Genomic DNA, 22,566 nt, shown 5'->3' with positions numbered 1-22,566 from the left:
AAGCGGAGGAGCGCTCACAAATGTGTCACCGGTCAAGTGGCCCTCTAATTCGACCAAGCTAGCGGCCTTGCCTTGCAGCTTGTGTTACATGTAACCCCCGCCTCCCAAGTCGGTTTGGCTATTGATTCTTAATGCTTTGGGGACAGCCGATTGCCGCCATTTATTTAATCCCACATACATTCTGAACGACGTGTGTGCCGATCTCTCCTAGAATCTCTGCGACTGTCGAGCGCACTGCAAGCGTGCTGCATCACAAAATCCCTTCTCCAAAGCAGAGTTCTCCCGAGAAAAAGACAACAGCGACTACTATTCCCAAGCAACAACCACACCTTCACAGTCGACGCAGCCCAAATCCCGGACGTGCAGAACCATGAGTGACCAAGAAACCCCTCGCAAGAGGCAGTGTCTACCTGATACTGGGGATACTCCTTGTACTGTGTGATAACTTGTGGTAGACCCATTGGGGGGGGGGGACAGTTGGTCGGATCAAAGCCGTTCCTCATCGTAGCCTACAGGATTGTTCTGGCAATCCGGTCTTATCTCGAATGATGGTCTAGTTCACTATATTCAATAGGCCCTAGGTTCCATCAACACTTCCTAGCGCGAGCTGATGCAGCACGCTGGCAGGAATACACAGATCAGTCGAGGGAGAGCGCCGTACTTCTTCACAAGCTTGCTGCCATCTGGGCCAATGCCTTGTCCATGCCGTCCTCGCTTTGCCGATACAATCTTGGGGTAGCTGTCCAATTCCTATTGTGCGTGCAAAGAATATCAAAGCTTGCCTATTTGCCCGCGCGCGCCTTTCTCTTCGTTAGGCTTACAAATGGCGGAACCTCTTGCTTGTGCTTCACGCTCTTGAGCCTAGCGCAAGGCCTGCACAGCGACTGTCCTCCTCTTGCTCTGGGCAAAAGGGGAGAGGGGTGGTGCAGGGTTGTAGTCGCAGAAAGAGTCGGTGTCGTGAGAGCTTCCAGCGTCAACGATGCGATGCCCGCTTCTTGATCTCCAGAACCTTCTCGGCGCGAGGAACGGCTTCATCTTCGAAAGGCTGAATAAGCTGCGGTTTCTTCGCCGTGGCGGGGTACAAGACGGAATTGGTGCGCAACTAGGATCGGATCAGTCAAGAGTCCTACCAGTCCATCGCCCAGCCTCATCATACTAGACGCATGCCGGTCACGATCCGCCCGGCGCTTGGCCACATGGCACAGCGAGGTTGCTCCATGGGCTGAAACCATTGTCTTCGAGGTGCAAGGCAGGGGTACCGCCCACTGATCGACGGACGAGGAACGTTGTCAAAGGACGGGTAGAAGGCGAAAGGCGAACTCAAGCGTTGCTACAACGCCGGGACGATTGAAGGTGTGGCAGAGAGAGAGAATGCTGCTGCTGCGTCGCTGGCTTGGAAGGTGACAACAGGGGGGTCGCGAGGGAGTAAGACTAATAAATATGCAAGCAGCGCGGGAGCTGCAAGCCTGCAAGACACGTTTTTCGTCAAATCGACCTAGGTGAATTGGTACATAGATCAACCCAACCAACCGCTCTGTAATATCGCATACCTAGTCGAGGTACGGATACATCAAGTTTTTGCGGGCGGGCCCACTGTGTGGCTGTGACGGTGGGGCTTGCTGGCTGACTGCCACAAGCGGTTAGCTGGGTCGATCTACCAAAGTACCTAAGTGCCTGGGTCGATTTAGGAAATGTATATCGACCCAACTAACCACCACTTTGCGGTTAGCTGGGTCGATCTACCAAAGTACCTAAGTGCCTGGGTCGATTTAGGAAATGTATATTGACCTAACTAACTACCACTTTGCGGTTAGCTGGGTCGATCTACCAAAGTACCTAAGTGCCTGGGTCGATTTAGGAAATGTATATCGACCCAACTAACCACCACTTTGGGTAGCCAACCCACCATTACACTTACGCAGTGAGCCCACCCACAAAATCTCAATGTACTTTGATCACGTAGGCTTCACGGCCCCAACGGCGAAACTAAGGAAACTGGCCCTCCCTATTGGGGCTGCGGGGCGTATTTACTAAAAGTGGTTAGTCGGGTCGATATACCAAAACGCCTAGGTCGAAATACCCATACTCAGAATGTAGTCTTGCTAGCACTGAAATGGGTTGCTCCCATGTTCAATGGGATAGCACTAGTGGTTTAACACATTGGGCACATTAGGGACCCAGTTGCCGGGGCCCACCTTCTCGGCCCGAGGTGCCCAGGTATCTAGGGAGTACGATAAGGAGTCGAGCAGGACACGATAAGACATCACAGCTGGTACTGAAGACTTACTCACGTTCTATAGTACAGCAAGAAACCAAGGCTCAGCACTGCTCATAAATGGATGGCCCCTCTACATATCAAACAGGCACACAAGATTACTAGCCGCCGAGGTCTAGACGTCGCTGTCATGATGTGGATTGTCGGTGCAAGATTGTAGATAGATATGATGAAATATTTGCTACAGAATTAAGTTATACTACTAATTAGGGCGGTGGTGCGTGTGCACGTAGAGTGCGTGAGGTCTGTCATAGAGCGTCCTATGGTGAAGCCGGTGTTAGATAGAGCGGTCGGGATTGACTCTTGGGTTGCTATGTCTACGTGCTTAGATAATACGTACCGCCTAGGTGCATATGTACCCACGCTAAGGGCGCTGTGGCGGACGGCAGGCACCATAGGAGCCCACTTTTGGGCTCCCTCATGGGCTCCCGGCAGGCCAGCCCAAGGTACCTACCTAACTGCTAAACTATCTGCTATATGACCTCCTTCCCCCAAACAGGTAGTCGCCATAGGAGCCCACTTTTGGGCTCCCTCATGGGCTCCCTCATGGGCTCCCTCATGGGCTCCCACTTAGGCTAACGGCAAGGCCAGCCCAAGGTACCTTCCTAACTGCTAAACTATCTGCTATGTAACCTCCTCCCCCCCTCATGGGCTCCCTCATGGGCTCCCTCATGGGCTCCCGGCAGGCCAGCCCAAGGTACCTACCTAACTGCTAAACTATCCGCTATATGACCTCCTTCCCCTAAACAGGTAGTCGCTGTGTGTGCAGTTAACCAACTCTTTTTTCTATCCGCTGTCGTCGCTAATCAATCTCGACCCCCGTTTTTTCTCCCTCTTCCACACTTTCTTCCTTATTGATCAATCGCTCCCCCATGACGCTCCTCAACGCCCTTCCCCCAAACAGGTAGTCGCCGTGCGTGCAGTTAAGCGACTCTTTTTTCTATCTGCTGTCGTCGCCAATCAATCTCGACCCCCGTTTTTTCTCCCTCTTCCACACTTTCTTCCTTATTGATCAATCGATCCCCCATGACGCTCCTCGACACCCTCAAAGAGCTTAACTCCAACGGCAAACTCTGCCCCGAAAACGCCCTTATCCGGCTCTAGAAGCGGCTGGAGGATGAGTTCGCCCTTGATCCTGCTCACGCCGGCGCCGACTTCCGCCCCTGGGCGTTTGAGAACGTCGTCCTCACCATACTGAACATCGTCAACGACCAACTCTTTTCCAAGTCTATCGAAGCCGTTAGCGGAAACGTCAGTCGACGTTGGAATAAAGCCCTTCGCCACTATAACATTTCTCTTGGTGCCCTTGCTTTCCTCTTTGGCGACACCATTATTGCCTCCCGTCCTTGCGCCGAAGCCACCACTAAGCTCTGCAAAAGCCACCCCGCCAACAGCATAATTGATCTCTACCTTACTTACCGGGCCCAGTGTTTGATTGGCCAAGTCAGTCAGAAAGCCGCCGTCAAGCGCTTCCGCCAAGCCATCCAATCGAGTACGTTGCACTTGCCCCGATCCTCTCACTCTTCTCTCCAACTCATACTGACTCGCTTGCTTGCCTCTCTACCTATAGTCAGTCAACACGCATGGCCTCTCAAGCACAGCCAGCCAAAGGGTAAACGAGCAGCCACTGCTTCCGACGACGCAAACGCTTCAGACACAGATATGCACACTGATATTGGGCCCCAAGCCCCAAGTCGCGTTTCCGAGTCCCCCGATTGTGAGCGCAGGTCACAATCACTGGGCCTCTCCTCCCCCGCTGTGTCGCCAATTTCAGGAATGCAAAACGAGGCCGACTTCCCCCACGAGCCGCCAAGACTCCTCCACCACTTGCCGACGTCGAAGCATCCAATGAACACGACTGTGGCAGCACCTTTCTTGATGCTAATAAAACGCCTGCTTCTGACGTCGCCCAAGACGATCTCCTACAGCCCGTGACTTAGGGAAACGACGGCGACGATGATCACAACGGCGGCGACTATAACCTATCAACTATCCCTGAATGGTCACTTGAAGACGAGGGCATGGCTTTGGCACACCCAGCCGTAAACAGCCAGAAGCTGACTGCCTTTGACGAAAGCCACGACGGCCCCCCCAGTTCCGAGGCGGCGCCGCAATATGCGCATCTTGCTTCCGACGAGCGTAGCCCCTTTCAATTCAACTCCATCGCTTTACCAAGCAGCATCGATTGCAAGCCTCGATACAAGCATCAGCGCTCTCTCAGCAACACCGGATTTATTGTCTCCCCGTGTGCATTTGAGCCACTGGAAAGGCCTACCAAGCTTCCTCGTATCTCCGTGATTCCTGCTGCGCCTAAAACCGCGCACTACACGTCGCGCAGCAGAATACGACGAGTCGATCTACAAGACATCCTGCAAAGTGCCTCCAGGTTAGACGGAGCCACCTGGCTCAACGATACCGTCATGCAAACCATTAGCCAGAGGCTTGAGTCTACAACCGTCGGTATTATTCACAGCCTAACAATCGCCGCCAAGCAAGTGACGGAACGAGGGCGTCTACAGCTACAGACAACCATAGCCAAGAGCAAGGTTCTCCTCTTCTTGAACCATAACAGAGACCACTGGATTCTCTTCCTCTGGGAACCGGTTCGAAACCTTGTCACCGAGTTCAATTCCATTTCTACAGTCTCGTCAAACGCCCCGTCTGCCGACCCGTCTACCGCATCACCTGCAGATGCACCCAGCCAAACCGTGTTAACCTTTTTGCGGTGGGTTACCAACGATGCCAGTCTTCAGGTTACATTGCAAAAAGCCAAGGTACGCCAGTATCCCCAACCTATTATATGCCCACAATCCAGTCAGGAGTAATACTAATTACATAACTATCACCATCTTTAGTGTCCTCAACAACCCAACGCTTTTGATTGCGGTGTATACGTGCTGGCCTTCGCCGAGAAAGTCGCCAAGAACAACGAGATTCCGCCCACCCTTGACGGAAACCTAGAACGAGTCTGCCTTGGGGGTGCTGTCCTTACATCTTGGAACTGCGTCCCGCGTGCCGAAGAGCTGGTACCCCTGGGCCCGCACATCCCGCGCACCACGGTCGAGCGGGTGGCACTGGTCAGGCTGCTCCGTCATCGACAGACCAATCTCCGCGCTCTAATGCAAAGCTACGAGACGCAGCCGAATCAGACCAGCGTCACGTCCTTGCGCACAGGCCAGATCCATTCCTTGACAGAGGCGGAATGGCGTGACTGCCAACAATCGACATTGGCTGGCATCATCCTCAATGAGATGACGGAGCACCGTCGTGATTTGGAGAGTGCTCTTCGCTCACACAACACTGTCAATATGTTGGAAACGGTCCAACCGCTTGATTCTGCCTTAAGGGAGCAGATCAAGGGCTTCATAGCAGCCATGGATGCTCGCGATGCCGTTAGACATGAAGAGGCAGCAGGCGCAGGAATGCTTGGCAAACAGGCCGAGGACCGAAAGACGAGAAACTGTGCAGCCATGTACATGAACGCCGTCCTGGCAGAGGGGTCGTGGGACGAATCAGCCGAGTCTGATGCACAGAAGCGGCATCTAGCTCGAGAATCAACGCAGGATGGCTACGTCAGAAGCTGCGTGCACATACTGATCCTCCGCTACATGATGACTAAATTTCGCTTGATGAACGGGACAGGCGGAAGATGACGCGACATGAGGTGTGATATCAGATAGGACATGGACGAGGGAGCAAGCATTATGAGGTTAGATTAGGGACGGCAAGTCTGGCATTTCTTTTATTTCTTCTCTTAGGGCAAGTCGGGTTCATGTTATCATAGTTGCATTACGCACGTAGCAGCTTGGGTGGGTCGCCCGCCTGGCGTGACACGAACTAGTGCACTGGAGTAATCAATAGGTATAGATTGCTTCAGTTGCTATATAATATACGAGTCCGCGCTAGCGTAAGCTAAGATTTTGTGTGTCGAGATACCTAGAATGAGCCATAAACACTAGGCCAAAGACTAGGCTCAGTGAATGCGAAGGAAATGTTTACTTGACGATAACGCTTATACCCCCGATCTGGTACGTAAGGAGTAATCCCACAAGGGCTACATAAAGCAGCCACCACATAGATACACAGATAGAAGGTCAATCAACTACATACACACCACACCATACCATAACACGATCAGTCAGTAATCAGTGAGTGACGTACTTGGTCAACATCGGCCCCACTTTACTTCCCTGCTTTAACCTGCACTTACTCCGTACAGTAAAACAGGTACGTAGGTACCTACGGTGATTGCTATATGATACTGCACGCATGCAGTCTCGGGAGACGAGCAGGAATCAATAACCACCTGATGATGCATCCATCGCCTTGTCAAAAGACGCGACAGTCGCAACACCTTCATCCACCTCAAGAACAAGCCCATCGCCGCCACTATTACTTTCCCACTGTCACTGACCGCCTTCAGTTACCACTCGTAAATCAAAGATAACCGAGACTGTAGATTGAAAGATGGGAAATGAGCGGCAGCGGACATTGGTTCAGCCAGAGAAGACAAGCGCTCTGTCTGCAGTGGCACGCCCGCCTGTGTGGGCATCGTGCAGACTTATGCAAACTCTCAAACATTACAGTCACCAATTTGGAAGGTGAATCTGGTCTGGTCTTCTGCTTCTTCCCGATGCCCTAGAATGAATATAGTGCAGCTACCTAGAGGACCTATGCTCATAAAACGGCGCTCAGACGGACGAGGGAGGGGCAGGTGAAGCAGAAGTGGTGTGAGTTGAGCGAGGAATGAAGGTGAAGGGATGTGTGGAAAGAAGCAAATAAAGGCATCATGAGGGGGTAAGGCGGCCAGGCATTGAGGAAGGGCTGCCATTAGGTTCATGTCGGTCGGCAGCTGAGGGGATGCGGCCGTCAATACTTGATTAATCAACAAGGATAGATAGGCAACAAAACGAACGAATAATCACGAATAGGTGACTAACAGACAAATCTAATAAGTTTAAGAGGAGGGAAAATGTTACAAGTTAGAGCACACAGCAGGGCATATAGGAATGAAGGTCTAAAAGGCTTAATTCTAAGTAAGTAGAAGTAACAAAAGTTAGATCCTATATATAACTTACATGCATAGCGAGCGGCGCATCATAGCGAGCGGCGCACCTTAAGAAAAGTGGGGTATACCATGATGGACAACAAGACATCTAGGAAAAGTGAGATAGAGAGATAGATGATACATTATATGACACCCTCGCGAGCCCCCAGAGACCAAGTGTCTTTCTGACCATTCGTGCCAAGACGCGCTTAGGCTCACCGCTTTTCAAAAGTGACAAGAAGTAAAACAAAAAAAAGGGGAACAAAGCCACCACCAAAAAACGGTCAGAGCACTCAGTCAAAACCGTCCTTCTTCTATTCTGTGGTGTGGCATAGTCTCAAGACCAGCCAGCCAGTCAACGTTGAATCAACCCTGCAAGACGAACCCGTCCTTTGCAAGATCCGCATTGTCCAGGTCTGACCGTACCCACCGTCACGGGTGGAACTGGAGGCAGAGTCGAGACTGGGATTCGTGCCACGGTCAATATGGACGAGCTGGTGGATAGTGCAAAGATTTTATGCTGTGACGTGAGGTAGGCAGTCGATGGTGCCGTAGATGGATTGGACGGGCCCGCGACGGCGGACATGCAGGCTGTGAGGGACGCCAGGGGTTGGGACGAAGCTGTTGCTGAAGGCCATGTTGACGACCTGCGTGTCTCCGTATCGAGGAGTGGTGGCGGCAGAGACGGGCGAGGGAAGGCAGACGCGGATGCGCGAGACGGTGCAGGAGGATGGAGACGATGGAGACGATGAGAATGGAGACGGCGAAGGTGAGGATGGCGAAGGCGGCAAAGGCGGCAAAGACGCCGATAATGGCCATATCAAAGATGACGGGACCGGCTGCGACTTGGTAGGGGGTGAGGCGGGCATTTGAGCAAATCTTCGAGGCTGCTTCTTCTTGGATTGAGTCCTTGGGTCCAGGTGAGCTGACGGGTCAATAGCAACATGAAAGAAGAAGGATCAACAAATGAATGAAGGAGTGAATGAATGGTACAAGAGCGCCACAATGAGACCGGTGGTGCAAGGGGGATAAATAATGAAGCGACGTCAAACATCCAAAGTCAACAAGGAATCCGAGAATGTACCGACTACGTACCGAGTACTTGCAAGGTAGCTGTCTATGCGGTGGAACAACCAGAAATAAACCTGGTTTGCTGAGTACATACCCCCCCTCCCGCCTGCTTGTTTGTTTGCTTCGGTTCCTCATCCGGTCACACATGACAAAGCAATGCGCCGCGCTGACGGAAAGATGAGTGTTTTAAAGGACGATTATTATTAGGTAAGTGACTGGGTCCGCCTCTTTCGTCTCTTCTGGGAGAAGGAATGCGCATAGAGTGGCATGGGAATGGCGGAGACTTGTGAGTCTAATGGTGTGTGTGGGCTGTCAACCCGGCCAGCCATGGGGACTCGCCACAATTCTTCCTTCTTCCGGCCCGGCCACCGGCGTTCGCACAGCCGGAGCGCATTTCCAACAAGCTAATTACTGCCTAAGGCCATAACGTCTTCTTTCTTCTGCCAGCTTTCACTTACGCTTGCCAATTTACCAGCGAACAAACCCTCCGTCGTTTTCGATGGCTGCGAGGAGGAGGAGGAGGAGGGGTTACGAGAGAAGAACAGTCCGCCACCTCCAGCGGTGCAGCCAAAGCCCAGTCCACCATCTCTCCCCAGTTCGCAACGGACACGGCCGCCCTTGAAAGAGCCAGACACAAAGTTCTGGTCAACAAAACAGGCAACGACTCGGTTCGAAAACCGCCCGCGCAAATAGCTACTCGAAATGGTTCTGCAAAGGCTGGCCGATACGAGCTGAGGGCACAAGCACAGCACACAGCAGAGCATACCCAGTCATGACATCCTGATGGAGGGAAAAGGCCATCGTAGCTGAGAGGTTGGGTCGCCAAGACGGAGGCCGCGTCGCTTCGCGTCGGTGACGGTGGGTGGCATTCTGGTTATCACAAGGGTGTGGAAGTCCGAGTGTAGGTTCAGAAGAGGGCAAAGGCATCGACGGCGAGCATGAGGACGGCAGTGATGACAAGGAAGAGAGCAGCGGGCAGGGTCAAGCGAGGAGCGATGCGCGGCGAGGGAACGGCGATGGGGTGGGGTCTTGGGTCACCAAAGTAACAGATATAGCTGAGCTTGGGACGCGAGAGGGTGACGCAACAGCAGATGTGATCGTTTCCGCATGGCAGTATCATTATCGAGGTCGTCGTCGTCCTGTGTGTGCCTGGACGCGAGTGTGTTTGCGGTCAAGGCTGAGAAATCAGCGCATACCTATGCAGCTGTTGCCGCTTGTGCATTGGCGGTCAGAGGCCGCTGTTAGATGGATTAACTGCAGCTGTCAATCTCCGCCGTTGTTGTTGCCGCATCTTGGTCATTTCTGCAATCAAGGCGCGATCCGCTTGAGGTGGCCCAATTTCGATACCAAACATCATTCCATAGCCCTGCTACAAACTCGGCCTTATTTCCACTGTCCACATGACTGCATGCTGATGCCTGGTGACCGGGGCCGACCACATTCAACCACGGCTCATGGCAAACTTCCCGTCTCCATTCTGCCTCCATCCTGCCGCTCGCCGTCGTGCATCTCGGTCTCTTTCAAGCTCCAAAGCTCACGCACACGTTACTTGAGATGCTTTTGTGTCGCGCCTTCGTGGCATCAGCGTTTCCATCGGTCTTCATCCGACTGAACTGAAGCACACGGTGTGGGTTTCTTCTAGGTTTGTCAACTCATGTCAGCACACCCATCAGGAGAGCCATTCAAGACCGACTGCGTATAACGGAAAAGGTGTCGTATAGAGAGAGAGAGAGAGAAAGAGAAGGCGAGTAGAGATTATCTTACTAGTTTGACTGTTAATGTGCCGCAATGATAGAGATGCAGATTAGCAGGCGGGTAGCCTTGGCTACATGTACGTCTTCAATGTCCATCGGCCTGAACCTGCCAAGATGTGTGTTGTAGGTTACCACCATTTACATGCAGTCTCGTCTCCAGAGCCTTAAGCCGACTCTCAAGACGTCTTCTCGTCGCGCCGCTCCCCACCGCTGACATGTAATACGAGTACCCACAGCCGTTGAAATCGCGGGGTTGAGGTGTCAAGGGTTGCCAGGCTTCAGGTATAGAAGAAGAAGTCCTCTCAACCAAGTAATCAAGGAACGGAACAATTCCGTTGGCGCAGACAACCATTAAGGCAGTAACACCGCGCGTACCAAATGGCGCAGTTGCCCAGTTAGCTCCTCTCTCAACAAGGAGCCTTGCAGTATCTATTTGATTGTGTGTTAAGGCTATGTGCAGCGCTGTTACCCACGGTAAGCCGTCGTCGTTAGGAGCAACATCTAATGTGGCGGCTGAGTATGCCTTAGTGTGTCTCGAAGGGCAAAGGCATGGTGGGACAGTAGGTATGTCGACAGGCTTCATGACCCAAGGGCTAGCAATGCTGCCAAGATGAGGCCAGAGTACGGATCGGTGGTAGATAGCTAGATGTTCGCGGTCAAGCAGCCAGCGGACCACATCAGTATTGCCGTTCCGGGCAGCTGTGTGGAGGGCATTTGACATGGTGTGTGGTGGGATAGGGAGGTCCGTGGGGGACCATGGGCGGCGGGTTATGCCGCAGGTGGTGCTCGGGATTAAAAAAATGGCCCAGATATGCCTGAGGTCGGCGCGCTCGATAGCGACAAGGAAGGCGAGAGCGAGGTCGGGCGGCTGCAAGGAGGCCCATAGCACGACCGGCAATGACGCCGCCTTTGTGTTTTCGTAGCGATAAGCAGCAGCAGCGCAGGAGGGAGGCGGCAGAGTAGAGGCAGAAGAAGCAGAGGTAGTAGAGTCTGAGAGGAAGGTCGGATGCCCAAGCGGCATGCGAAAAGCCCCCTCGAACTGCGCGTCATCTGGAGGCAGCACATGGTCGTCGTCTATATTGCCTGCGCCTGGGGGTGACAGATCGAATCCGTAAACGAGACTACCAGGATCTCGCATCCTGCACCGATCTTGGGCAAGGGCCAATGTGAGGAGGGACTGGCATGCCATGGCCGACAGGGTCTTGGAGGTGATGGATAGGGCTCGGAGGGTGGGGAAATGATGGATTTCGAGGACAATACGAGCCAAGACCTCGGAAGGCAGCACAGGCGTGTTCAACATGATTTATCGCCGGATTTGCTGATGTTGCTAGTAGATGGCTGAAAAGCCTCGCGTGTCGTCGCCCGTAGAATGAATGAATACCCGGTACCTATTCCAGCGGCACTTATTGTGAGTAAGAGCGAGGGAAATCAGCCGGACGGGCGTCGCAAAGCTTTGCTTGGATCGACCTACCTCAGTAGTCCGTTTGCTTATCTGTCTGGGTAATATTGTTGTAGAAAGTGGACGACGAAAACATCATCAACGAGGTTGTGGACTGATGGAAGTAGGAAGCTTTGACGGCAAGGGGGCAAGAAATACAAGGGTGGACGGATCCAGGAAGGAAAGACGACAGGGGAGTACTCGTACTAATCCTAATGCGTCTTAGCGGCGGCGGACGCACAGCAAAACCGGCCGCTGGAAAAGTGGGTCTGCGGCTCTGTTGCTTGCATCGCAGCAAGAGCCCCGTTCTTAGAGAGGCCTACCTGCCTGCCTGGGTGGTAAGAAGTCGCAAAGCTGCATCCAGATATCTAACTACCTACCTACCTGACATTCTCAGGCGGAATACGTACGTACGTCATTGATGACATGCTGTTAAGAGCCGAGGCAAGTGGCAGCAACATCATTGCTTGCTTGCACTTCTTACCTTGGTGATTACCTACTAGATAAGGTAATGGACATGAACGTCGCGGGGTGTCCCGCGTGTACAACAAACCATACCACGTCATGACGCGTCATTCTTCACACATGGTCAAGGGAACAAACATGTTGAGGTACTTTTGTAATGGTCCTTCCGCAGCTTCAAATCAGAAGCAGAAAAGCTTGTGTATGAATAAAAAATGAAAAAAGAAGAAGAAGAAACGAAAAAAGGAGAAGAAGCAAGCCAAGACAAGAAAAAATAGAAAAATAAAAGAAAGAAAAAGAAAAGGAAAAGCAACGTTGTATTCACAATAAGCTCTGGTAGACGGCCTTGTAGTATGCGCGCAGTTCGTTAGGTAAGAAGGGGATAATGTGATGGCTGCCTGGATGGCGAGTGACGATGTCGGCGTTGCGCAGGACGTGCAACCCGCAGTCGAAACCGTTGGGCTGCTGGGGGCACTGCGAGGACACGATCCAACGTCAGCCTAGTACAATATCTCGTGGCATGTTTTGTCGTCTCTCTCTCGGAGACGTCTCGGAGACGCCACGTCGCAATCTTCTTACTTACCATGGCCGTCCGCGGCTCGGGGAGCGCCACGTCGGTGCCCCACACGCACCGGAGAAAGTCGTTTAAAACAGCCACCATCCGAGTCTTGTAGCCGTTGACAAGGAGGGAGTCGAAGTAGTCGATTGTGTCCATGCCATGGCCTACAAACAGCACCCAGTGGCCTGAGTCACACACAGGCATAAGCCAAAGATCGGTCATTGCTAAGGACCGAAACCGCTTCCGCAGCGCAGCTGGGATCCGCTCGGACTGGGACCGCTGGAGGATGGTGCTTTCTGTAGAACCGACGCGCCCGAAGCGTAGGTTCCTTGCAGAAAAGTCCCGGAGGATCACGTCGATGGCATCGTCATTAAGCCACATGCCAGGCTCGAACACACGTAACCGCGCCTCGTGGTCCTCGTGGCTCTTATTGTCGAGGATTGCATCAACGTCCTGCTCGGTCAAGTCTATCTAATTGTCAAGAGTCAGTATCTGTTACCTACACATGGCGCCTAACCAAAACACTACAGAGATTCAATTGATACTTACGGGGCTGGGGGCTGGTTCATCCTTCTTGGTGCTAGCTGCCTCGGGTGAACCAGGCTTGCCATCCTCGGGCTTAACGCTGGCGCGGGCGGGGGCTCGGGGCAGCGCGACGGATCGGCGGTTTCCATCGGACCTGAGGCATGCCCGGAAAAGATGGGGCGTGACGCCGCCATCTTGGAGTTGAGCGGACCGGCGGGCGTCGGACTGGCGCTGGATCTTATGCTTCTGGGGATTGGACATGGTCGCTCGAGCTTCGAGTGCCAGAGATGTGTTCGAGTCGGTTGTATGAAAAACGGACAAGAAAAATAAGAAAGAATAGTCGACGAGAAGATGCGGCGAGAAGATAGCACGGAAGAAGAGAGATACAAGGAGACGAGGTAACAAAATAAAAGGTTGCGCCTGTCGTCTACCTAAGAAGTCACGATGCCTGGTTGTGATTACATAATGCTGCATGCCGTGTACGTGGGATCTGGTGATAACTTGAGCCTGTTGCACGACGATGAGACCAAGGATCTATAAAAGGACTACTATATAGCATGAGACGGTACCGAACTCAAGGAGGGTTTCCTCTCCCTAGTCTTTCCATGTAACTTTCAGCGTTGCTAACTAGGCTGTCTGCAATGCATTATTACTAACGTCCCGTGCTGGCAGTAGAGGATCTAGGCCCGCAGCCCGGGCAGCTAGCTGATCTACAGTCTCTCTATTGTTAAGACGCAACTACGACAAGACACAGTGAATGAGGCCTATATTCCATTGGATCACGCTGGATCCTTCATACACACACGCGTGCCACACTCTTTGTGAGAACAGGTACTGGAAATATTGGACGGAACGAGCGCTCCTCTTTTCGGAGGCGCCGCAAGAACACAGTAGCGCGCTTAATTAAACGAAATAAAGATGGAAAGAGAAAGCAACATGCGAAAACAATCATCAACCCCGAAACAGAAGATAACAAAAACAAAACACTACAGACACAAAAGACACCAAGCACAACAATCACCCCCGCCGTTTACATCATCTTCACACATATAATCACAGATAGTCAGTCACCATTTCCTTCGTCTTTTGTTTCGCACGCTTAGTCATCACGGCCCGGCGACCTGGCGGCAAGAGATGCCCGTAGTGGCGCTTGGCGGCCCGCGACACGGCCTTCGACGCAGCATCCGCCAGGACCTCAGCAATGTCTTGGATCTTTTCGGCACCAAGCCCGTTCTCTCCTATCTCAGCAGCTTCGGCGGCAGCGGCAGTAGCTCTCTCCTCGGCGCAACGTCGACGACGCGCGGAAGTCTCGGCCGTGTCCTTCTTCTTCTTGGCGGCAGCCAGACCGAGCTCGCGGACCCTCTTGTACTTCTTGGACACAGGAGCCAGCGGGATGCCTGGCTGCCCGAAGAGATCCCCCAAAACACCGTCCACTGATACGTCCGACTCGTCGTCGTCTGACTCAGGCATTGGGGGCGGGGACGGAGTCCGGCTGTACCCGAATTCGAGGGCGGAATCCAGGGGGGGCAGCGAGGTGGTCGTCAACCGTAAAGACGGGCGCTTGGACTGGCCGAGGGCGGGGGGCGCGAACTCGTCGTCGGCGGCAAGAGGGGGACAGAGAGGATCGGCGCGCGGGGCTTCGGGCTCCGGCTCAGACACTGGGGCAGGGTCAGGGGTGGGAGCGGGAGCGGCTGGCTTGGGTCTCGGGGCGGCAGCGGCTGGGAACGTTCTCTTGACACGACGCAGGGATTCCTGAGCCACGCGCTTCGTCAGGCCCGTGCTCCGGGTTTCGTTGACAACCTGCCAGATGATGCCGCGCTGGGGGGACTGCGCCCAGAGGTCAAACAGCGGACGGCCCTGGGAGTGCGCAAGCCAGTGCTGCGTCATGGACTTGAACGGCGTAAGCACATCGAGCGAGGGCGGGTCGGTGCTGGGCCTGCAGGTGTCGGGGTACCACTGGCCGTTGGGCCAGTGGTTTCGGAGGTAGGTCATATGCGACTGCACCAGGTTTTGGCGTGGCGTCGTCGTCACACCCTGGTTGGCAAGGTGGGCTGTGATACCGGCGGCGTGGTTCTCAGTGTGGTGAATGAGGGCTGCGGCCTGGTGACCAGTAATGGTAGGGGCGGCAGACGTTGCCCAGCGGCCCAGGTTGGCATCGGTTGGGTGCTGGTAAAACTGGTAGCTTTGAACGGCGGTCTATATACAGCAGGGGGAACCATGCGTGATTAGCGTGATTCTTAACAGCTCGCGCATGTCTGAGGCTTCCTCCTTAAGCCTGCATTCCTAGAGGGGATGATGTAGGCTTACGAGGGATCTGGTGCTGGCGAAGGGGCCAGGTTGCTGCTGCTGGTGCTGATGCTGCTGGTGCTGGTGCTGCTGGTGCTGTTGCTGGTGATGCTGGCTTTGGTCTGAACCCATGATGATGATGCCGTCCAGTAAGACAGACAGACAGACAGACAGACAGACAGACAGACAGACAGACAGACAGACAGACAGACAGAGGGACAGAGGGACAGAGGGACAGACAGACAGACAGACAGACAGACAGACAGACAGACAGACAGACAGACAGACAGACAGACGGACGGACGGACGGACGGACAGACGACAGAAAGAATCAAGACACACAAGCATCTCAAAGATGATGTTCTCGACCCAGGGACTGTGTTCGAAGCCCCTCTTGCTCACTGTGCAGGTGCAGTCGATTGGTCGGACCTTCCACCAATTCTTCGTTGACTTATTGTTAACTTCTTTCTTCTTCTTCCCTCTTCTCCCCTCTCGGCAAGTGCTCCGAAACCTCTTCGTCCACTATTTTCCCCTTCTCTCTCGTGAGTCATGCCCGTCCAAGTGGAGGGTTCTGTGAGTTGGATCAACAGATCTTTTTCTGACGTGTTACTATTAGATTTCGACTCAGCCTTACAATCGTCATGTACCCGAGCTCCAGTCCCGCCGCCGCCCCCTCCCCTCCAATCCAAGTCCTTCTCGACATCGACGCCGGCCATGACGACGACATGCTGGGCAGACTTGCCAATCCCGATGCGCAGTTTGACCCATTCCACGATGAAGCACAAGTCTCCGCCGCTGAGCCCAACCCCGAGCCCGACTCTCCCTTGGGTACTCCCTCTGCCGAGCCTGAGTCCCCCTTCAGTACCCCCCCTCCCGAAGAGGTCAGACACGAAAGAACAATGCCCTTCCGCTCGGCTCACTCTCGCTGACCCTCCTAGATCCGTCCTTGGACGGAAAATGAGACTCGAAGACTCGTCTCCTTCCTCAGAACGGCTCGCGAGCCCCTCAGCGTTGGCGAGACTGCCGAGCACATGAGCCGCAGCCTGACAGATACAGCTGCAATGGTGGTTTGTCTCTGGCTTTCTGCAATCCGTGCGTCCGAGGCCCGTGGCGCCCGCATCGCCTGGTGGGTCGGCAGACCAATCTTCAACTCCACCGGCCTCGGCCGTGTCACTGTCTTCTGCCGCGACGGCAGTCGAGTAATGATGCGCCTGTATAACGCAGATGGAGGCTTGGACGCTGAGGGCTCTATCGAAAGCCCTAGCCAGATGTACGATGAAGGAACATTTTGAGCTAACCTCCTGCTGATACCTGCCTTATGTTGTTGAAATTGGAGACCAGTTCGGTTATCCAGGCTATTTTTTGTGTCTGCGCTGATCCTCTAGTTCTGAAGTGACCAATGTTGAAGTCGTTTCCTGGCGTGATTTGCTTGTGCCGATGTTTATTTCTTTATCAGCCTAGCGCAAACCAGGAAGCTATTCCATCTGCAACGAAAACATGGCAGAAGACAACAAGTGCTCTCGAAAAGCCTTGTCGTGTTGGAACAACTGGAATCGACATAAGAGCGCAAGAGGGAATGACTTCTTGCCCCGTGACCCTCTTTAACCTCTGTCTACGCCACAAACGCAACCCTGCAGCAAACAAATCATCTGCGGCAGTTCATTGCAGTGCTTGTACAACGGTTGGCTAGGCTCCCTTGAACGTAGGTTCCTGCTTCTACTCGCAACGACCGCGCTTTATGTTTCTTACATACCCATCCATCCAGAGACACACACCACTATATGAATTTGAGAATAATACAACAACATGGTTTGCCCCGAAGCGCCCTTGGGGTTACAACCACCTAGCAACAGAACGCACAGCACGAAGACAAAGATTAGGCTTAAAAGAATATCGACCAATGTGGTGGACAAGCACAACGAGTCCTTGACAAGCTAGAGGACTACTTGTGCGCCGAGGGACTTGGTGTCGGACGTGGGCATGTTGAACAACCTCTGAAATGTCCCGAACCAGCACGTTGGCATACTCCGTCACAACGATGTGTCCGCTGATAGACAAGCTGGAGGCCTCTAAAGGAGGTTAAGGAACTGTTCTTTACGTGCTAATGAAGCAAAGAGTGCACCAAGCTGGCCGCGATGCTAAACAGAGCTCCGCCATCCTGTAGGCGGATTTACTACCTTTCTTGTTTGTCGGCAGAGGAGACCCCGACTCAGTTAACTTCAAGCTTAATTACAACGACAATAACAAGAAAACCCGTTAGCATCCAGACCTTCCATTTCTATTTCTATGCCTGACTGTCCCTCAGCCAGATCCTCTGTGCGTCCGCGTCACAATAGCTCCATCTACCAGACCGACACCTCATACCCAGGCATCCCGTTCCCCAGCCTCCCTACGGAATCACACGAGTAATTAAAGGCGTCGATCTATACGTCCTCAACAATAAAAAACGACAAACACTATCGCGATAATTGTCTCGAGATATATAAGGCGTTAGTTACTGCCTGTAACTAACGATGTCGTTTTGCTACGTGACAATAATCCATTCTCCAACAGGCCGAGCCGATTGCTTCTCCAACGCGATTCGCCTCGACCACGGTCTCTAGATCGGGAAACAAAGACTGAGGAAGCCCGGTTGTGCTACCCGGCTTGCCGCGCCCCTGCTCCAAGTGCTTTCGGCAGATTTACTTGCCGACCGCTACTATCTATGTACTCTGCAACTATTGCCTTGCCCCAGCGATCAACAAGATCATAAGCGGCACGCAGCAGGCAGGTCGTACCTCCTGATAATTGCAGTGCTAGTCACATAAGTCGGTTGAGGTAGCAATTAATCGCGTGATTTCGCGCTCTGTATCTTAAAGAGCCTTAACCTCGTGGCTTGAAGCGCAGCCAAAACAACGGCAATAGACAGGGACCCAAAGCATCTGTTTACAAGAGCGTCACAGGGAAGCAGGCCTGGAACTACATTAGACGACATCTCACCCGTTCTCAACGATGCCACAGAGGCATGGCTTCGAGTCTGTCGGCCTGTGATGAAATTCCCCGCCTATCGCCACTTTTCCCACTGCTATCTAGATATCACTATCTTATTCCCTCTTGACTTGGTCCGTGACCGCATGCAAAGAAGATTAGCCGACATAACTAAATCAGACTCCTCCTAGTTCGTTGAGCATGGCAAGCAGCGTAGGGTCTCCAAGTCAATGGGGGATTGTGGGGCCTAATAATGAGTGGGAGACGACAGCCTTCACGGGTGTCTGGAAAACGGAACTCCGGGGGCGACATTCAAGATTGGACGAGTGGGAAAGAGGCTTGTGCTGGACTTTGCCTGCGGGCCATCCCCACGAACCAAATAAGGTGACGGGCTTGAAATTCAACACAAATTGTCCTGCTCTAAACATGAGTACTCTGGAGCAAGCTCGCTAATAATATAAATAGGGCCCACGCCCCAGGAACCCGGGTATTCAGGTCCAATGCGATGTCTCTCATACTGTATAACCACCCTCTAAAGCACTAAGACTCTTTCTTTTCCTTCCGTTGTACTCATAAACGGGCGTGTCATAATCGTGATGGGAAAAATGGGTTTTGGCGTAACTTAACAACATGCAGCTCCCGCTTCTCAATCTTCGAGCGCATCTCTAGCTTGTACTTGCGGGCACTTCGTAAAGGCGTAGCGGAGGACGAGCGATAGGGCGTGGCAGTCCGAGTAGCAGTCGCTGGCTCACCGACCCGCCTCCTCTACAGCGTCGTCTTGTATATTGAGCTTTTCGACCATGGACAGTCCGGTTAAAATGCTTCGAGCCGCAACCTCCATGATCTTGTACTTTGACTGGAGGCAGGTACCAACAGGACAAGGAATTTGGTCCTGGTCTGGTGCTAGAGCCAGCAGTTATCCATGTCGCTCAAGAAACGACTCGACACTGTTTTGGACATCCTGTTACCATGACCTTCCTTTCATAAGCACACCTTGTCCGGCTGTCAGCCTCAATCGCCTTGCGCAGCGCCTCAGTATGTATATTGTGGAGGCTGTTGATGATGCCGCCAAGGATACACATGTGCTCCTGGCGCGCCTCATTTCGGGTTAGTTGATATACATAAGCTTCCAGGGGTGAAGGCACGTTGTAGGCAGGAGAATAGTCCCAGAGGCTAATGATCTGCAGTCGTCGGCGGCGTATCTCGTTAAGCTGCCGACCCTAGGTGATAGAGCATGAACGACTCAGATACTTCTTCGGGTCTCAGCGCAGCTTTCCACAATTTCAACATGGCTTGCCGCAGCTTGTGCACGCTCGATGTGGCTTACTACAGGGGGCGCCAGGAGTTGACTGGTCTCGAGGTGCCCGGCAGCCCGGATGGCGAGCAAGCCGTAATCCCATGTGTTTTGCTACTGCAGACACTTGAAGGTTGTTTAAGCCGTTGTTAGTTACTGGTGAACACTGGATAGGGCCTGAGGGATATCCGCCTACGTACCTCAACGTCCTCAAAGGTCGGGGCTAGATCTGGTCTGCAGACCTAGTAGAGGAACTCGGTGACGCCTTCAGCCGGTGAGTTACTGCCAGAAGCGGCGAGGGAGGCGTAGTGCCGCTGTATGCCAGAGGCGTTTTGCCACGTGTGTAAGACCTAATGATATTTAGGATTAAAAGGAACGATGACCATGGCATTGGACAATGCCCGCGCGTGCCGTCTGCGAATTGCATCGGTTTTGGCCGGTGCAATAACGATGGGATCGATGACTGCTGTATCCGTACTCTTGAGCAGCCTGGTGAAGACGTGCATAACGGTGTCATCGAGCCAAGACGTAGGGTACAGACTGCCGAATCTTGTCATTAAATCCGATAAATCTGAGGGAGCTTGAAGAGGTTGAGGAGCTTAGGGCTGGGCCGGCTGTCGAGAGCCACGTGTGGTGGAGGCCTCGTTGTCTAGGTTAATCACGACCAAGCTGGCAGATTGTGCCTTTTTCGGGAGCGGCGGAGATAATGGCTGACATGTTTGGTGAATTGTCGAATTAAGATGTTAGCCACTAAGACGTTCAGCCAGGGTCTTGGCTGATGACGTCTCGTCAACTACTTTAATTAAGTCTGCTTACGCTTTAGGCTTTGATAGGGTCTTGGGTTTCGGTTTGCCTATAATTAGAATAGTTGATTCCTCTCGACGTTTGGTGATACCTGTTGTGGATGCAGGAGAGGGGCTTGCTGTTGGCTCCGTTGCCAGAGGCGTATTAAGCCGTGGTGTTTTTAAGATTGAGACAGGGGGTAGTAATATCAGTGGAGGCGCTGGGGATACTGCGGGCGCATCTGGAAACTTGGACATCTTCTTGGCCGGTCCTGTTTAGGCCAACAAGAGTTAAGGGGGCCAGAGAGGACGCGTCCCTAGGTGAAGCTTGGGCGACGTGGTCGGAGTCTTAACTACCCACATGGCTGTCGCTGCCGTCCTGGTCGTTGTCGTTATCAGATCGATCGCTCGCCGGTAAATTCTTGGTGGGTGCAGAATAGTCAGAGGTTGACCCTGGCGTGCCTCTCGGACAGGTTCTTTTTGGCTCGGGCAGCTTCACGCCAAATGACAACAAGACCAGCATACCAACGCATCGGATTGGGCATTAAAAAGGTAACAAATGTAAGAGAGAGAGAGATGGTGAGAGAGAGAGAAGGGCAAGCTTAACTCACAAGTGGCAGTAACGTCGTTGAGTATTTTGATCGGCATGCGGGCGACCTGGGATTTCTTGCCGACTTTCTGTTGTGAAAGTTGTTTCTATAAATCGCTCTTGTATCTCGGCAGGATGATCTGGGGCATTATTTGACCAAGCGGTGGAATATATTGATGGCGCTGCGCAAGGAAATTGGGTCGGGGCCGAGCAGAAGGCAGAAGACGCTGGCCAAGAACGTTGAATGTGGAGGGGGTTAAGCTCTTGTACAAGTTCGGTCAGTGCGTATCTGGTTGTGACGCGCTGCGGCCAGGAGGCGACGATTATATGCGCTCTCCTCAGCATTGTAGAACTCCCCCAACGTCAAGAAGTTAGCGAAGGCCAGGACTTGAACTGGTGCGAAACTCAGGCGAGGGAGGTTTTTTGACGCGGGGTTGTAGCACGCCTTGCGATGCTGTACGTCTAACGTGGCCAAATGACCAAGGAAGTGCGCCAAGATATCGCCGAACTCCTCTCGAATATCCTCGAAGTCCTCGGTACCAGCGAGACAGGCAAGCATAGTGAAAATATGCAGAGCGTCCTGGTAGTCACCCAGGATTGTGGCCAAGCACTAGGAATCAAAATGTTAGCAACCACCCAGCAAGAGGAGGGAGAGAAGTAGGTACCGGAATGCAGCCGTCTGCGTGCTTGCTGCATTGCACGCAACGCGTGCTGCCATCAAGCGCGAAATGGCATCGAAGAATAGGTGCTTGGTCGGCTGGGGTGCGGCCTTCCCTCCGGTCTTTGAGCGCAGTTCATATTGAACGTGGATGTTGAAGACTAGCTGCAGAGGAGAGGCAGAGATGGGGACGGTCGTGACCACGATTGCGGGGGTGTGGATATATGGAATTGTGGGGGCGGGATGTGGTGCGCGCGCACCTGGATATCCAGTTGTGAGCGACGCACATCTATAGCTGTTGCGGTGATGTAATAATGGACGTGCGGTGGGCAGTAGGACGCGCGTGCCATCTGCAGTATGCCCTCTACACCTGCAGCACAGTTCTCTCTCTCACCACCCGCTAAGCGCACTTCATTAAAGGGACCTTGAGTGAGCTCCCTCACCGTCCACTCCCTAGCAGTATCTGTTCTTTTTATTCTAGACGCTCACCTCGGATCTCATTCGACCCTCATCTCAGATCTCTCATTCCACCTTTATCTCAGATCTCATTTGATCCTCAGATCTCACTTGATCCTCAGATCTCATTCAGCCCTCCTCTTATATTTGCCTCTACCTTCATCTCAGATCTCAGTCAACCCTCCTTTATCATCACCACCATCTTCTCACCATGGCTACCTTCTGAGGCACCCACTTAAAATTACAGTAACCAGTAACTAGAATTGGTGAGTAACCCAGTCCAGTCGACATGGTGGGTAACGTGGACGATGCGCCAACATGGCCAAGCCGATTTGAATCCAAAGAAGCCTACTTTGACGTATTGCTCCGGGTTTAGATGGGCACATATTGTCGACTGTGACCA

General features: G+C 53.0%; 6 protein-coding genes across 6 annotated transcripts; 2 read left to right on the top strand and 4 right to left on the bottom strand.

The window, feature by feature from the left end:
- Positions 1-1,691: 1,691 nt before the first annotated feature.
- Positions 1,692-5,928, top strand: LY79DRAFT_584595 (uncharacterized protein; the record flags this gene model as incomplete). The annotated part of the gene is made up of 7 exons (XM_060560414.1): positions 1,692-1,778; positions 1,815-1,863; positions 2,174-2,217; positions 3,380-3,767; positions 3,846-4,002; positions 4,326-5,049; positions 5,131-5,928. The coding sequence occupies 7 exons, from the start codon at positions 1,692-1,694 to the stop codon at positions 5,926-5,928; spliced, it is 2,247 nt and encodes a 748-aa protein (XP_060407860.1).
- Positions 5,929-6,421: 493 nt separating this feature from the next.
- LY79DRAFT_571531 (uncharacterized protein) lies at positions 6,422-7,311 on the bottom strand. The gene has a single exon (XM_060559258.1). It carries the CDS (start codon positions 7,113-7,115, stop codon positions 6,849-6,851), a length of 267 nt encoding a protein of 88 aa, XP_060407859.1. The 5' UTR covers positions 7,116-7,311; the 3' UTR covers positions 6,422-6,848.
- A 3,137-nt stretch (positions 7,312-10,448) lies between these two features.
- LY79DRAFT_475014 (uncharacterized protein) lies at positions 10,449-10,730 on the bottom strand (the record flags this gene model as incomplete). Its single annotated transcript, XM_060553226.1, has 1 exon — positions 10,449-10,730. A coding segment is annotated over one exon (282 nt), but the record flags the coding sequence as incomplete, so codon positions are not given.
- Positions 10,731-12,368: 1,638 nt separating this feature from the next.
- Positions 12,369-13,466, bottom strand: LY79DRAFT_707871 (uncharacterized protein; the record flags this gene model as incomplete). The annotated part of the gene is made up of 3 exons (XM_060565062.1): positions 13,156-13,466; positions 12,631-13,077; positions 12,369-12,521 (listed from the first exon to the last, which is right to left on the bottom strand). The coding sequence occupies exons 1-3, from the start codon at positions 13,390-13,392 to the stop codon at positions 12,369-12,371; spliced, it is 837 nt and encodes a 278-aa protein (XP_060407857.1). The 5' UTR covers positions 13,393-13,466.
- A 718-nt stretch (positions 13,467-14,184) lies between these two features.
- Positions 14,185-15,549, bottom strand: LY79DRAFT_528329 (uncharacterized protein; the record flags this gene model as incomplete). The annotated part of the gene is made up of 2 exons (XM_060556011.1): positions 14,185-15,327; positions 15,439-15,549. The coding sequence occupies 2 exons, from the start codon at positions 15,547-15,549 to the stop codon at positions 14,185-14,187; spliced, it is 1,254 nt and encodes a 417-aa protein (XP_060407856.1).
- A 593-nt stretch (positions 15,550-16,142) lies between these two features.
- Positions 16,143-16,709, top strand: LY79DRAFT_528323 (uncharacterized protein; the record flags this gene model as incomplete). The annotated part of the gene is made up of 2 exons (XM_060556009.1): positions 16,143-16,298; positions 16,356-16,709. The coding sequence occupies 2 exons, from the start codon at positions 16,143-16,145 to the stop codon at positions 16,707-16,709; spliced, it is 510 nt and encodes a 169-aa protein (XP_060407855.1).
- Positions 16,710-22,566: the final 5,857 nt, after the last annotated feature.

Source organism: Colletotrichum navitas, assembly GCF_030913465.1.
Source record: "Colletotrichum navitas strain CBS 125086 chromosome Unknown LY79scaffold_127, whole genome shotgun sequence".
Lineage (NCBI taxonomy): Eukaryota > Fungi > Ascomycota > Sordariomycetes > Glomerellales > Glomerellaceae > Colletotrichum > Colletotrichum navitas.
Note: the sequence above shows the minus strand (reverse complement) of the source record. Positions and strands in the feature narration are given on the sequence as shown.